This window comes from Natator depressus, chromosome 3, assembly GCF_965152275.1.
Source record: "Natator depressus isolate rNatDep1 chromosome 3, rNatDep2.hap1, whole genome shotgun sequence".
Classification (NCBI taxonomy): Eukaryota; Metazoa; Chordata; order Testudines; family Cheloniidae; genus Natator; species Natator depressus.
Genome location: NC_134236.1, coordinates 48,676,890 through 48,692,626, shown reverse-complemented (window position 1 = coordinate 48,692,626; position 15,737 = coordinate 48,676,890). Strand labels below are relative to the sequence as shown.

General features: G+C 43.4%; 1 protein-coding gene across 4 annotated transcripts in view; it reads left to right on the top strand.

Moving 5' to 3' along the window:
• The window catches only part of COL21A1 (collagen type XXI alpha 1 chain), a 198,342-nt gene that overhangs the window by 90,707 nt on the left and 91,898 nt on the right, over nt 1–15,737 (top strand). For all 4 annotated transcript variants that reach the window (XM_074947848.1, XM_074947849.1, XM_074947851.1 and 1 more), the window contains 2 exons: nt 11,436–11,489; nt 11,668–11,721. In XM_074947848.1, the coding sequence (XP_074803949.1) occupies nt 11,436–11,489; nt 11,668–11,721 (108 nt within the window). The remainder of the gene's footprint in view (nt 1–11,435; nt 11,490–11,667; nt 11,722–15,737) is intronic.

Sequence of the window (15,737 nt, the reverse complement as noted above, 5' to 3'; positions counted from 1 at the left end):
GCATGTCCCCAATCCAGCTCCTACGTGTAGCGACAGCCAGGGGGCTCCGCATGCTGCCCCTACCCCAGGCACCACCCCTGCAGCTCCCATTGGCCAGGAACTGCAGCCAGTGGGAGCTGCAGGGGCAGTGCCTGGCTGCTCCTCCTCATAGGAGCCGGAGAGGGGACATGCCGCTGTTTCTGGGAGCTGCTTGAGGTAAGTGCTGCCCGGAGTCTGCTCCCCTGACCCCCTCCCATGCCCCAACTCCCTGCCCCAGCCCAGATCCCCCTCCCGCCCTCCAAACCCCTCGGTCCCAGCCCAGAGCACCCTCCTGCACCCCCAACTTGTCATCCCCAGAGCCCGCTGCCTCATCTTAGTAATAGCCCCTGGAGGCATTGTGACTTAGACACCTTCCTGAGGCAAAATTTCCTCATGGTTTCTCCCTTGTTTGAGGGGGGTAGTAATTTGCTGCTGTCCTATACAAGCTGCAAATTTTCACATCTGAGGGCTGGCCAGTGGGCTAAGTCAAGGCTCTGCCCATTCCTCAGTCACTCAGGAATTAGGTATAATTCCACTCTTTTCCTTGAATGTGCATTTTCTCTGCAAAATCATTAGCAATCTGTACCATTATTCTGGCCACAACCATCCTTATGTGCACAACCCTGTGTATTTAGTTCCTTCTAAGAGTAGGAATAATCTGTGCAGAAAGATGTTCATAGAAATTCTTGACAAATATATGCGCCATAGCTACTTAGGAGACCCAGTGATGGCCAGATGGATTCTAGACAACATTCTGGTACTCTTTTTTGCTTTTAGCTGCTGACCACAGGTTTTCTAACATGTCTCTGCCCAATGTCAACCAGAATTTGACTCTCTGTATTTTATTTATTCTTTTTATTGTGGTTTAAGATTTTCAGAAATCAGATACTTCTACAATGGTATACATTTCCTGACTGTTTCTTATTGAAGAAACAAGGATTACTGGTGTAGGCTCTATTAAGATGTACTCAAAGCAATTTTGGGAAACAAATGTTGTCATTTTTGCATACCCTTTCATGTTTCTTGGTTTGTTTCAATGCAATTCATCTTCCCAGGAGCATCATAACTTGTAATATAACAAATTATGGAGGAAAAATAACTTGATTCTAAAGTCTTTCTGTAACCTTGGAATTTGGCAGTCATGATTTTTTCCCTACTAGTGAGTCATGATTTACAAAGATGGACATTCTGTGAACATGGGAAAGATTTACAAAACTATCTCAAAACATTAGAGGAGAATTGTGAACCTCTGATAATGCAGAAAGTGAGAGATTACAAATTGCAGCAATTTGTTGAATTAAAACTCATATTAATTGAAGTAATTTTGATTAAATGCTTCAGTTTTCTGAACTGACTTATTTTGTGAATATTCAGCTGTCGCTATTTGCACTTGTTCTTTGTAAGAACAAATCGCAGACCTATTAGGTCATCTCCAACCCTAGCCAGTGCATTATTGTTTCTTACAGTAGATTCTTGAGTGCTTTCCAGTCTAGTATTTTAGACTTGAATGAGGGGACTTTTACCCATCCATGTAGGAGACCTTTGTTCAGTTTAATAGACCTCTGTATCTGTCTATATTCGGTTTTTCAGTAGTGTCCCTCGCCATAGTATCGAGGACCTTAGTGTCAGGAAATGTGTCTTGTTGTTCCGGATACCTTTTCCTTTGCTCATTTTAATCTTGTTATTCCTGATTATATCCCCTTGAGACCCCCTAAGGCTTTTTGGCTCTTGCCCCATAATATGCTTGCAGATGGTTATCATGTTATTTGTTTAATCAAATTATGTGTGTATGAAAAACCTGAAGTTATGATGTAGTTTTTATAATCTTTCCTGGGAAGCGAATACTTCCAGCCCCCAGATCAGTTTTGATGCTCATCTCTACACTCCCTCCAGTTTGCGTCTCTGAACTGTATGGTGGGGCAACAAATGTTGCTTGTTTCTTTGTTTACAGATAGTACATACGGAATGTATTTAATTTCAAATAATTATAGTGAATTGTCTGTGGTATAAAGATCATGCATGAGCTGTTCATTGCAGCTGTTCAATATTCACAATTTAACTGTTATTTAGTATTGGTTGGATATAGAAATCATAGTGTATGTATATATCTTCTAAGTTGATGTGTGTATCCCTTAGAATTAGGTTTCTTGCGTTAGATAAATTCAAAATTTGCTTTTCATGAATATTCTCAAACATTACTCTAAAATTAGATGTTTCCCTGAATATTTCTATAGTAAACTTGTTTCCTAGAATATTAATGGAAAATGAATGTAAGTGGGATTCAAACACGGTCAAAGTACATTTGTTAAATGTGAAAAAACAGTCGCTGAAATTCTCTGTTTTGTTTGTTTTTGCTGTAATCACCAGCTCTACTTAATGTACCCATTCCTATAGCTTAAAGTTAGTTGAAGTAACTAAAATGAGCATGGCTGGGCCCAATTATACAGTCTTCACTCACATGAGTAGTCCTATTGACTTCAAAAGCACAGAAATGAGAACCCGTAGTACCATAATAAAAAGAAAAATATTTCTCCTCACTCAATTTCTTGACCTAAATTATTACAATAGAAATAGCTTCCGTAAATGAGTCTAAAAATTTATTTTAATCTAAGTAGTAATTTTAATGGGCTCTTATCCAGCTGAGAAAGCAGCCTGGAGTAGCTGGCCCACAGAACATTCAAGGGCCCCCCTGACTATGCAGTCCCAAAGGCTGCTCTCTGTTCCAAGGGATTCTTTATATTTGTCAGGGAAGAACTCAAAATATTACCATGATAAAACAGCATCTTCTGCTCTTACGCAAGGGATACTTAAGGGCAATAAAGAAGATAGGTTATTGACCTGCTTGTTGAAAAGAATGCACGAAAACTCTAATTCATAAAATTTGAACTCTGAACAGATGGTTGACAAATCTGGGCTATTCTCCAGTCCCCTATTTAGCTTCATTCATGGAATTTTAAAAGCTTTTATTGTCTTCTTAGTGTTCAGTAAGTGATGAAGAACTTTAAAACTGGCTAGGTTGAGTTTACTGAGATATCTAGCTGCAAACTCAGTATTCAGATTACTGTTCTTGACATTCTTAAAGCTATCAAAAGTCTCACCTAATAAAGTACCTTTTGAAGGTTCTCTTCTTGAGCTGCAGGATTTTGTTACATGCTTACTATCCAAACGTCGCTAATATTTGTGATTATTTAATACTTACACAATGAACTTTGTATAGTAGCCAGATACATCAACAGCATTTTAAAAAGAAAAAAAAGTTAATAGTAACCAGTGAGAGTTAGGTGTCTCGGTATCTTTGAGGATCTAGGCATTACTTTCTTATGTACTTGGGACCCCTCTTGCCACCCACCTGTGAGCATCTGGTGGGCTTGAATTTATACTTTGAGCTCCATCCAGCTTCTACAGCTGCTGTCCTATGAAAGCTCCACAATCCTTAATGGCTATGCAGCTGCAAATGCTGCCCTTGATTCCAAGAAATTACTTGGTAGTGCTATACGGCCTCATGTGACCTACCTCTTCCCACAGGAAATATAGTTGCTAAAATATCCCTAAGTGTCAAGCACCATCCCCAATGTTCTGAAATTTCCTTCATATTAGGAAATTCGTACTATAAATTAGGCTTCTTAAACACAACATATTTACTTTGAAGGCAGAGAGGGGCCACTCCAGACCTGGATAGTTCATTACCATTCTAGATTATTATTTTAAATAGCGTACACATTCATTTCTGGATTCTTTTAATGAACATGGCCTTGTTTCTAGAAACTTTATGATCTGTATAGCTTAGCCTTTCATGAAAGTAACACACAATTCCCCTCTTGCTTATGTGGCATATGTCCTTATCTGTCACAAATGACTGCACCACAACTAAAGGTGGGGCCGAATTTGTATGGGCTTACCCAAAGAAGGACAGCTCTGCTTTGTGGTTGGGGGGGGGGGGCGTGGAGGGGGAGAGAGGAAGAAGGTCAGAAACTGCTGCAAAAGGTGCTCGGTGGTCAACTTTGCAGCAATGACTCATCCCACCCCTCTCTCAGGAATGTGCATAAAGGAATGTGGGGCAAGTCTCTATGCATAGTTATTCCTTTCTGTGTATTCTCTAGTGTAGTGGTTACCAGAGTGATTGGTGGTCTGCAGAGCACTTGGTGGTGGTCTGTGGATGATGTTGAGTCTGCTCCTTGTTTCCACCTCTTTCAATAATGTTCAGGATCTTCACTACAGTAGCAAACCTGGAGGCCTGTAAAAGTAGCTGGAAATTAGGAGCCAACTTAGCCCATGTCTACACTAGCACTTATGTCACCTGAACGTTTGTCTTGCAGGGGAGTGAAAAAACACCCCTCTGAGTGATGTAAGTTTTGCCGGCATAAGTGCTCGTGTGCACAGTGCTATGTTGGCAGCAGACTCTCTCCAATCGACATAGCTACTGCCGCTCTTTGAGCTGGTTTTATTATGTCGATCGAGAGCTCTCTCATCGACATACTGCAACTACACGAGCGCTCTTACAGCGGCACAGCTGTATCTGTACAGTAGAGACATGGCACTAGATAGTACTCAGACCTATTGCTATACAATGAGAGAAGAGGAAACGGGAAGTTCTTTTGCCATTTTGGGTCACCAGTGGAAGAAGAATGTGCAAGGGAGAAATGAGCAAGGCAGTTGATCAAGTAGGTCAAGGGGAGAAGACCAGGTAGCTGGGCAACATGTCAAGAAGAGCAAGGAAAAAGGGAAACAAGAAGTAGACGATATAGAGAAGGAGCAGGGAGGGAAGCAGAAGGGAGATAAGGTAACAGAGGAACATGTGCAGAGGTTTGGGGAAGAGACAACATAACCAATAGGAGGCAGAGATTAAAAAAAATAGCAATTTTTAAAAATAAATGGTCAAAACAGCTATCACATTCAACAAAATACATCAAATGCTTTCCTAATATTTTTTGCTGAAGCAATTACTTTCATCACCATGGGAATTCTGTGAGTGAGAAGGGAGGTCATCCTTATGATTGTGAGTGTGGATGTAAATGGGAGGTGTGGTAGTCCACAAGACAATCTCTCCATTAAGATGTGGTCTACCTTATGAAAAAGTTTGAGCTCCTCTCTTGCAATGTTTTGTCTGGTCTTGTTTTCTTCAGCTCCTAATTATTGTATTGCTCTTCTCAGAGCCTACTGACTGTCAGCAGCAGCATTTTTTGAGTAATAAGGTCCCAAGAATTGATGCTGTATTCCCAACACACTCATCAGAGCCTTACATTTTTTTATTTCCCTTTCCTCTGATGTTATGTCCCTGTGTGTGCAGTGTAAACCTGCATTGTCCTTTTGCTGCCCTACTGCATTGCAAATTTGTCCTTATTCCAGATGTACACCAGTGCAGCAGAGTAGTGATTTTGTGTGTGTGTGTATGTGAGAGAATAACTTGTTCATACTGGATGTGTGTGTGTGTGTGTGTGTGTGTGTGTGTGTGTGTGTGTGTGTAAAAGTAAATAAGCAATGGATTATGGGAAAACCAAGTCTTACAGGTGGGTTTTGCATTTAATTCTGAATGTGGCAAGTTTAGTGATCATTTTTAGCTCCTCTGGAAGTGAGTTCCATAGCCCAGGCCCAGCTCTTGTGGAAGTTCTCTCCTGTGTTCATGAGGTGTGTAGCAAAGCGAAGACTCACTGGTGTGGCACATCCTGCTGGTCATCTGGGAATTAGCTCTTTTCCAGCTCAGAATGCCCTCTGCTGGCCAGTGACTCACCTGCCGCAGGCCTCATGTCCCTCCCGGACCCTGGTGCCACTTACTTTGGGGTTCTGCCCCAGCAGTACCCCCGCTCTGGGTCTCCCCTCCCAGGGAACCCACAACCCTCTCACCCACCTTGCTTCAGTGGCTACTGCCAGTCGTCATCCAGCCCCTGCTCACTGCGGCAAACTGCAGTCTGTCATGGCCACTCATCATTGGCAAGGAGGTTGGACCAGCTGCCTCTGCCTATCTCTGGGCTGCACTTCCCAGCTCCAGTACCTGCATAGGCCTTTACCAAGACCTCAGCCTGGGGAGTTGCCAGGCTGGAGCTCCTCAGCTCCTCTGGCCTTTCCCCAGCCCTGAACACTCCAGATACCCTTTTCTCCCAGACAGCCAGGTCCTTCTCTCTCCACAGCTAGAGAGAGACTGACCCAGCTCCTCCCTGAGTCCTTATAACAGAGCCAGGTGTGGCCTGATTGGGGCATGGCCCTAGCTGTGGCTGCTTCCCCAATCAGCCTAGCCTTTCACAGGAGTGGGGTTACTGCCCCGCTACAAGGTGCCCCCTGTATTTGACACTTTTGTGCTTCGAGTGGAATGTCATTGTCACGATAGGCCATGGTCATAGGGGGAGAAGTGATCTCTTAAGTAGCTAGGTACACTCTCATTGAGGGCTTTGAATATCAGGAAAGAGACATTGATTTGAACTCTATATTCAACTGGGAACCAGTGCAGAGGTTGGAGTTTGAGGAGTTATGCTGATGGCCACCTGTGTAGAAAGTAAAAGGGTTGCTGCATTTATTGCCCATCTTGGTCAGTTATGAGTAGGGCCCTACCAAATTCATAGCCGTGAAAAATGTGTCATGGACCATGAAGTCTGCTCTTCTGTGTGCTTTTACTCTATACTATACAGATTTCACAGACCATCGTTTCTTAATCTGGGTGTCCTGACCCAAAAGGTGGTTGTGGGGTGATTGCAAAGTTATTTTACGGGGAGTCACGCTATTGCCACCCTTCTTCTGCACTGCTTTCAGAGCTGGGAGGCCGGAGGGCAGTGGCTATTGGCCAGGCGCCCAGCTCTGAAGGCAGCGTCCTGCCAGCAGCAGCGCAGAAGTAAGGATGGCAATACCATATCATGTCATCCTTACTTCTCCGCTGCTGCCTTCAGGGTTGGGCAGTCAGAGTGGTGGCTGCTGACCAAAGGCCCAGCAGCAGCACAGAAGTAAGGCTGGCAAAACCATCCCATCCCATCCTTACTTCTGCATTGCTACTGGCAGTGACTCTGCCTTCAGAGCTGGGGTCCTGGCCAGCAGCCACCACTCTCTGGCTGCCCAGCTCTGAAGGCAGCGTCGTTGACAGCAGCAGTGAAGAAGTAAGGGTAGCTGTAATGCAACCCCCCCCCAATAAGCTTGCAACCCCCCACAATTCCTTTTTGGGTCAGGACCCCTAAAATTACAACACTGTGAAATTTATGATTTAAATATCTGAAATAATGAAATTTATGAAAAACCCTATGACTGTGAAATTGACTAGAATTGGTAGTCAATTGACTAAATTAACATGAATTTGGTAGGGCCCTAATTATGAGAATTACCCCACCATGTTTCATTTACACCAACTAGATTATGATCACTTCTCATTTCTGTTTCTTCTTGGTTTTTTAATCCATTCTCTGTGTGTTGATCTCTTTCTCTGTGTGTAGGTTATGCGGCTTCAGGGTAGTCAAATATTTCAATAAAGTACTCCCTTCCTGCAGGATAATTTAACTAACATGCTATTACAAAAAGAGTGCCAGTGTATTAAAGCTGATCCTGGTAATTCCAGTTTCCAATGTGTCTGTAGTCTATCAAACCAACTTTAGGTTAGTTCTGCTCTGGAGGTTAATTCTTGTCCTCTTAGCTTTGTGTGGACCTCCTTTTGAGTTTTTTACTTTCCATTAGGTCAACCTTTTTCAGAGCCATTTGTTCTGTTTGCAGTGAGATCATGTTACAAGGTCTATCTCTGAGCTAAATTTGCCATTTCAGAAGGCCAAGATGGTGTGAGGACTCCTCTTCTATCTTCCATTCATAGCCCTCGTCTACACTAGGACTTTAAGTTGAATTTAGCAGCGTTAAATCGATGTAAACCTGCACCTGTCCACACGATGAAGCGCTTTATTTCGACTTAAAGGGCTCTTAAAATCGATTTCCTTACTCCACCCCGACAAGTGGATTAGCGCTTAAATCGGCCGTGCCGGGTCGAATTTGGGGTACTGTGGACACAATTCGACGGTATTGGCCTCCGGGAGCTATCCCAGAGTGCTCCACTGTGACTGCTCTGGACAGCACTCTCAACTCAGATGCACGATTGTTTGCGGTTGCTCTGACGCAGGGAGGGGCGACTGACGACACGGCTTACAGGGTTGGCTTACAGGGAGCTAAAATCAACAAAGGGGGTGGCTTTACATCAAGGAGTATTTCAGGCAGGACTTCACGGAGGGTTCCAATAAGAAATGGTGCACCTAAGTTATTGTTCTTATTGGAACAAGGAGGTTAGTCTGGCCTCTGATTGATACATGGCTAGATTTACCTCGCTGCACCTTCTCTGAGTGACTGCAGTGTGACCTAGAGGAATGAGTCCCCTAGACGGGGGGCGGGGGAGGGGTTTGCAAATGAGTACAAAACAAATCTGGTCTATTTCTTGTTTTGATCCACTCCATCTCTCTTTTACATCTTTGGCTGGCAGCAGATGGTGCAGAAGGACTGCATGCCATCCTCATCTCATGGCTGCTCGGCAGAAGATGGTACAATAGGACTGCTAACCATCCTCATCTCTTGCCTGCCCGGCAGAAGATGATGCAATAGGACTGCTAGCAATCCGTATCACCTGCCTGCTCACCATAAGATGGTTCAATAGGACTGACTGTAGGACTAAAGAGAATGACTTGATCAAGTCACTCCAAATTTAGTCCCTGCGCCCATGTCTGCCCAGGCGCTCCTGATCGACCTCACACAGGCGACCAGGAGCACCTCGGACATGACGATGACGGCTACCAGTCCTATTGCACCGTCTGCTGCCACAAGGCAATGGGTGGCTGCTGCTGTGTAGCAATGCAGTACCGCGTCTGCCAGCACCCAGGAGACATACAGTGACAGTGAGCTGAGCGGGCTCCATGCTTGCCGTGGTATGGCGTCTGCACAGGTAACTCAGGAAAAAAGGCGCGAAACGATTGTCTGCCCTTGCTTTCACGGAGGGAGGGAGGGAACAGAGGCCTGACTATATGTACCCAGAACCACCCGCGACAATGTTTTAGCTCCATCAGGCATTGGGATCTCAACCCAGAATTCCAATGGGCAGCGGAGACTGCGGGAACTGTGGGATAGCTACCCACAGTGCAACGCTCCGGAAGTCGACTCTAGCCTCGGTACTGTGGAAGCACTCCGCCGAGTTAATGCACTTAATGCACTTAGAGCATTTTCTGTGGGGACACACACACTCGAATATATAAAACCGATTTCTAAAAAACCGACGTCTATAAATTTGACCTAATTTCGTAGTGTAGACATACCCATAGAGTGTATTCTGAAATCAAATTCAGCCAGGAAATTACTCTTCTCTCCCTATGATCCTTCCCAATAAGAAAAAGGAGGATAGGAAATTGCATTTCTTAGATCTGAAGAGTGCACTAAAGGTTTATTTATATACGACTATTTCTTATAGGAAGTCAGACAGACTTTTTGTTTTTCTTGGATAAGAAATAAAGAGACAGACAGACAGTTTTTAAGGCATCCTTGGCTAGTTGCATTGTTTCATCTACGTTTGAGGCTTGTAGGCAAGCTGGGAATGCTCCTCCATTTTCAGTTAAAGCTTATTCTGCTAGAACTATCTCTGGGCACTAAAAGGGAAAGACTTGCTATAGGATAGATGTGTGACAGGGGCCTAGAATTCTGTTCCCTGCTTTGTTAAACGTTACCAGTTTGGACTTTAGGGCATCTGCTCAAATTTCTTTCTGGAAAAGGGTACAGCAAGCATTGTCTCAGCCAGTAATTTTGGCTTTGCTTATTAGTTACATGACTTGTACAGACCACAAATAAGACTTATAAAATGGTTCTGTTAGTTCTTCTTTATCAGTACAGAGATTTGGTATTAGAACTTTGTTTTAGTGAATTTGGGATTGTCTGTCTTCTCAGCATTTTTAGTTTCTCAAAATTGGAGGATTGATTGTTCTGGGATTCATCCCATTTAAATTAAACAAAAGAATATGGGACCTTGGATTCAGTTTTGGCTGCTTCAACTGATGATTGAAGGGGTTAAATCCCGTAGCCCCAGAATTTTACAGTAGAAGTAGTCATTTTACAGTTCGCAAAAATTCCACTTCTTTTTCTTCCTATTCTGTCAGAGGACAACTCCTCCTTCTATATTAGGCCATATCTACACTAGTGATCTTAAAGTGGCACAACTGTACCGGTGTAGCTGTGCTGCTATCAGATTGCTTGTATAGACACTATATGACGACGGGAGAGAGCTCTCCCGTCAACCTAATTAAACCACCTCCAATGAGCAGCGGTAGCACTGTCCACATCAGCTCAGAGGGGTGATTTTTTCACATGAAGTTATACTGACAAAAGTGCTGGTGTAGTCATGGCCTTATTTTGTATGGCCTTATTTTGTATGTTACTTCATCTGAGTCAAATGAAAGCTCACCTTCTCCTCTTTCCCTGCTTATGTTTAACGGCTGCCTGTAAAGCCCTGCCACTTTTAAACAGGAGGTCACCTCTCATTGCAAAGCTTTGTGCATTTAAACTCACTTCTGTACACCAAGGCCTGGTCCAGCGACTGTGGTAGTTACTCTTAAGTGCTTCTTAGGTGGAGCAGGTAACCATTCCTGTGTGTGTGTGGGGGGGGAGGAGGGCGTGGATTTAAATGCTGGCCAAGCCACTTTTGCAATTAAGGGGGCAACTCCCTTTTCTGTTAAGACAGACAAAGGGCCACATCGCTTAATATGCCATGAGAGCATTGTTTCAGTAATCTCTTCTTGCTCCAGTGCCAGTTGCTAGTGAAGGATGTTGGAGATTACCACCACTGAAACGGTCTTAAATTCTCGTTCCTATTCCTAATCCCCCTTGCCTCATGTCACTTGTTCCCTGAAACAGTGCCTGCCCCTGCTCTTAAAGGGCCAGCATTCCTGTCACTTATTTTTAAGTTTATAGTTGACAGCTTAACAGAATTTTCAAATTGTACGTGCTCAATGCAGCATTATTATTAACTGTTATTTTTAAAGCAAAGCAAAGTCTCTTCAGTAAGGCTTATTTTCTATAACCAAATTTGAGTTTCAAAGTTCAGCCAGTTTTTTATTAGCTTCATATAAAAGACCGGTGAGTGTGTTGTTTTTTTTTTGTCTTTTTACAATGTAAAAATTAAAATGTTTGATACGTTCCCCTCCTTTCTCTTGTTTGTCAAGAATTCTAAAGCAACTGATGGGGTTTTGCTTACTCATGAGAAAAATTCACCTTTAGTGAATATGGAATGGCAGATTTCAGCCCCAGAAGTGAAAGTTCCACAAACCTGAAATATGAGTCTCAAACATTAGCTTCTAATGGAAACTGTTGTTGTTCTGCAGCCTTAACCTTAGACCGTGTGACCAACTCAATTGATGTAACTAAGAAATTTTAAATAATTGTTTGCAAACTTCTGCATATAGTTAGCTATAATGTCTTGGTTTTTTTCTTAGGGATATCAAGGAATAGCAGGAACTCCAGGTGCTCCAGGATCCCCAGGGATTCAAGTAAGCTCCTTTTGTCTTTTCTACAAAGTGGAAATCTAAGCCAAATCCTGTAAGTACTCATACTATTTCCATTTATTTCATTGAGAGTCCAGAGTGTGGAGCACTTGCAGGATCTGGTCCTTATCTGTAAAAGAAATGAGTAAAAAAACTTAAATGTGTTTATTTTTTTCTTTCTTAGGGGCCCCGTGGCTTACAGGGTATCAAGGGAGAGGCAGGGAGAGATGGTACAAAGGTAAAAAGTTACTTTAATATTTACAATCCTTGCTTAGTACAAGTAAGGGCCTTGGTATTTCCATGTGAAACTAGTTTAAAAGTTGTTTACTACCAAGACAATAAAGCCAGAACTGGAATTCTATGCTTAGGATATTATTTCCATTCTTAATAAGATGTATTATCTTTAAAACATTGGGGGGTGTGTGTGTGTGTGTGTGTGTGTATAATATAATATAGCAGTTAAGACCTTTAATGTGACTGCTAATTTCATTTTTAAAAAGTGTAGCAGATGGAAAGTGATATTGACAACCTGCTATTCAGGCATATATCTATGATTAATGAAATTGCTCTTTTCCATCTCTCTTCTTTCTTCAGGCCCAAAGATAGCCCTAATTCAGCAAAGCAGGTTGTTCAATATTAAGGCCCCTGTTCAGCAAAGCACTTAATCATATGCTTCAAGTTAAATATGTGCTTTGCTTCATTGGGGCTCTCATGTTAAATAAAACTGTTCAGTTGGTAATGGGCAATATTCAGTAATGATTGTATTCCTTTTTTTCACATTTTTCCCATTTCAGAGAGTTAGACATTAAAGATGAAAAAGTCTATTCCCCTGCCACTGGAGGATTGTCTTAAAATATATTTTCTCATGCTTTGTCCAGCCTAGCTTGAAATGTGCCAAGATGTGGGGCTTCCACCACTTTTCTCAGAAAATGTTTTGACTGTAGAGTAGTTCTCACCATTAGGAATATTTTCCTGATATTTGGCCTAAATTTTTATTTCTTAATTTATCCCAATACTTCTAGGCATTTCCACATTGGCTAATTTAAAGCTAGGCATTTCCGTTGCTGACTGTTTTAGTTAATCCATAATTAAATGAACATAAATTATGGCTACATTCACTTTTAATCAAGGGCAATGGAAGTATGAAGATTGTTTTTACAAGCTTATGCTCAAATAAATTGGTTAGTCTCTAAGGTGCCACAAGTACTCCTTTTCTTTTTGCAAATACAGACTAACACGGCTGTTACTCTGAAACATGCCTGATAGTACGATCTTATAAATTGTTATTACTAGGGTCAGCATCCTGTCATATGTGAATGTGTGGGTGGACCTGTGCACCAGTGTAGAGGCCCCCTGGACTCTGCACGGGCCCAAGTTACTGCCTGAATGAACCTTGACATTTAAGTCAACTTCTTTATGAAGAAGGTCCCTTTCCTTGTGTTTTTCTGTATTTTATTGCTTTTAAGAAAGTATTTGTCCATTCTTTTTTGATTGTGGATCAGTGTGGATCCCATTGTAGTTGCTCCTGCACATGAAACTGGATTATTTTCACTAGCAGTGTCCATCAGGGCTCTGCATGCAACCTGTGCCATTTGGTGCACCCACATGAGAGCATAGAGGGTGGGATGACCATGATCCTTCCCCGGTTCCATCTTACTCCCCGTGACAGCAAGATGGAACCTGGCAGTGTCCCTATCTGCTGAAAACTCTAGCATGAGCGATCTTTTTCTAAACTTCTGAAATGTTTCAGAACAGCCTTCTCTCCTTCACTTACAATTTCTTGGACTGAATAATCCTCTTCTGGATGGCAATTTTAAACAGATATGCCTTGGCCATAAAGACCTCTTTATACAATGACTTCAAGATGGTAGGCTCAGAACCTTCAAGTCTTGCTAATTGGATGGACTAACTTTTCTTAAAGACTAGCATAGCAAGTGTCTCTTCTGGGCAAATCCCACATCCCAAGCAGATGCCTTTTTGTTCTTCACTCAAACCAGAAAGTCACAATATGCCAGACTCAGGTTGCATCTCTTAGAACAATCTATGAGAGTGGCATTGGACTCCAAAGATCTGGGCTCAAAAACTCCATACTGGTCAAACCATCCAATGCTCCATAGAGAAGGCAGGATGATTACTAAGGCTTCAGTAAAGAAATCAGATCTAAGTAAGGAGCTGGTACTGACAGCAGGATCAAACCTGGGTATCACGACCATCAGTATTGAAGGTGATGCTACAGATTTCGAAGAAGGCCGTAGAAAGAGGCTGCTCAGAACACTGGGGCAAGAGCTTGAGGAAGAGCTCTGTCTTTTCACTTAAATAGAAACAGGGAGGCATTGGAAGATTAATCCTCCAAAGCTTGTCTGGCACTGAAGCAAAGCAAAATGGAGCAGACTGTGATACAGCAGACTCCATCAGTACTGGACCCATGGCACTACTTATGGAGGAGCTAGATGTCTCATCACTGTTGCGAAGACATCTGTTCTTGCCAGCATCAAATAAGGCCTGTCCCCCATATAGTCCATGAGCGGTACTGCCTGAAGATCATAGATAGCTGGATTATCAGTCTAAAGAGAGACCAAGCTACAGTAGAAGGCCTTAAACTCCTCAGCTCGAGCCACGCACTCCACTGTGACCGCACGGCAGCTAATTTGATGGCTCAGCTGAGAGCCGCACAAAGACCAGTCGAGTGAGTGCTTCTTTTGGTAGCTGCCTCGCCTTGTTACACTGGACGTGGCTGGATGTCACCAGTGACAAGTCTGGTAAACAAGAAAATGAGGTGTTTGTATACCAAACCGCAGAACTTGTTTAACAGTGTTTAATGTTGGACAGTGACTAGGTTACATTAACACCTGTGGCCTATATATTCCATCTAAATTAATATAACAGAACTATTTACCAGAGCTGAGAATGCCAAATGCAGAATCTTTTGTTCCAGGGGCAGCATGGGTCTAGGATCTCTGCTGGATACTTTTTTTTTCTCTGCTGGTCTTGAGGTTTCCTCTTCACCTTCCCACCAATCCCCCTGATCCCCAGAGACAAAGCTACTGTTATCATCATAGCCCCATACTGGCCGAGACAGTTTTGGCCATCAGACTGATTCTGAATGGGAGGTTGACTGGACATTTCCTTTCCTTCTTGACCAGACATGCTGTCTCAGGACCACATCACATTTAAAAATGTTATTAAAGCTAATGTTAAAAAAAATTATATAATTCATAGGTTGGGAAAAGAGTGTCTGTATGTCTGGGTATAGTGTTTAGATTATCCACAAATACAAAGTTACGGTAGTTTTTAAAAAGTCATATGAAACATAGAGTATATAATCAGCAATAACCCAAATTTAGGTTAATAGATTTAACAATACAGTTTAGATATTAGAATCAGAATACTCGGTGTGGCGAGGCGAAGACTCACCGGCACGGCACCTCCTGTGGTTGTCTGGGCATTAGCTCTTTCCAGCTCCGGAGTGCCCTCTGCTGCTGGCCCCATATCCCTCCCAGACCCTGGTGCCCTTTACTTGGGGTTCTGCCGCAGCAATACCCCCACACTCTGGGTCTCCCCTCCAAGGGGAATCCCCAACCCTCTAAACCCACCTTGCCTCAGTGGCTCCTGCCAATCATCATCTAACCCCTGCTCATTGGGGCAGACTGCAGTGTAATGGCCACTCATCATTGGCAAGGGGTTAGGACCAGCTGCCTCTGCCTATTCCCAGGCTGCCCCTCTGCCTTTCTGGGCCTTTACCAAGGCCTGCAGCCTGGGGGTTTACCAGGCTGGAGCTCTCCAGCTCCCTTTGCCCTTCACCAGCACAGCACAGCTCTGCTCTGCTCTGCTCTAGGTACTTTGCTCCCAGGCAGCTAGCCCTTCCCACTCCAGAGCTAGAGTGAGACTCCTCCAGCTTCTGGCCCACAGCCCTCTCATAAGGGCCAGCTGGGCCCTGATTGAGCTGGCCACATCTGTTCTAACTCACAGCTTCCCCCAGCTGTTCTCACTCCTGTTCCCCCAGCTGCAGCCCTCTCCAGGGCTGCTTTAACCCCTTGAGGGCTGGAGCGGTGTGACCACCCCGCTTCGCTCTGGTACATCACTCATGAAAAGTTGTACAGAGATTTGGTTGTGGAAAGCAAAGTATATCAATGAGTGGAAATTTTCCCTCAGTAGTTGAGAATTAGGTAGGTTGTCCATTTAGAAACTACAATCCATGAGGAAAGTATCTGTTACTTTCCTGACTGCGCTTCTCATCGGCAGTCCAGCTCATCC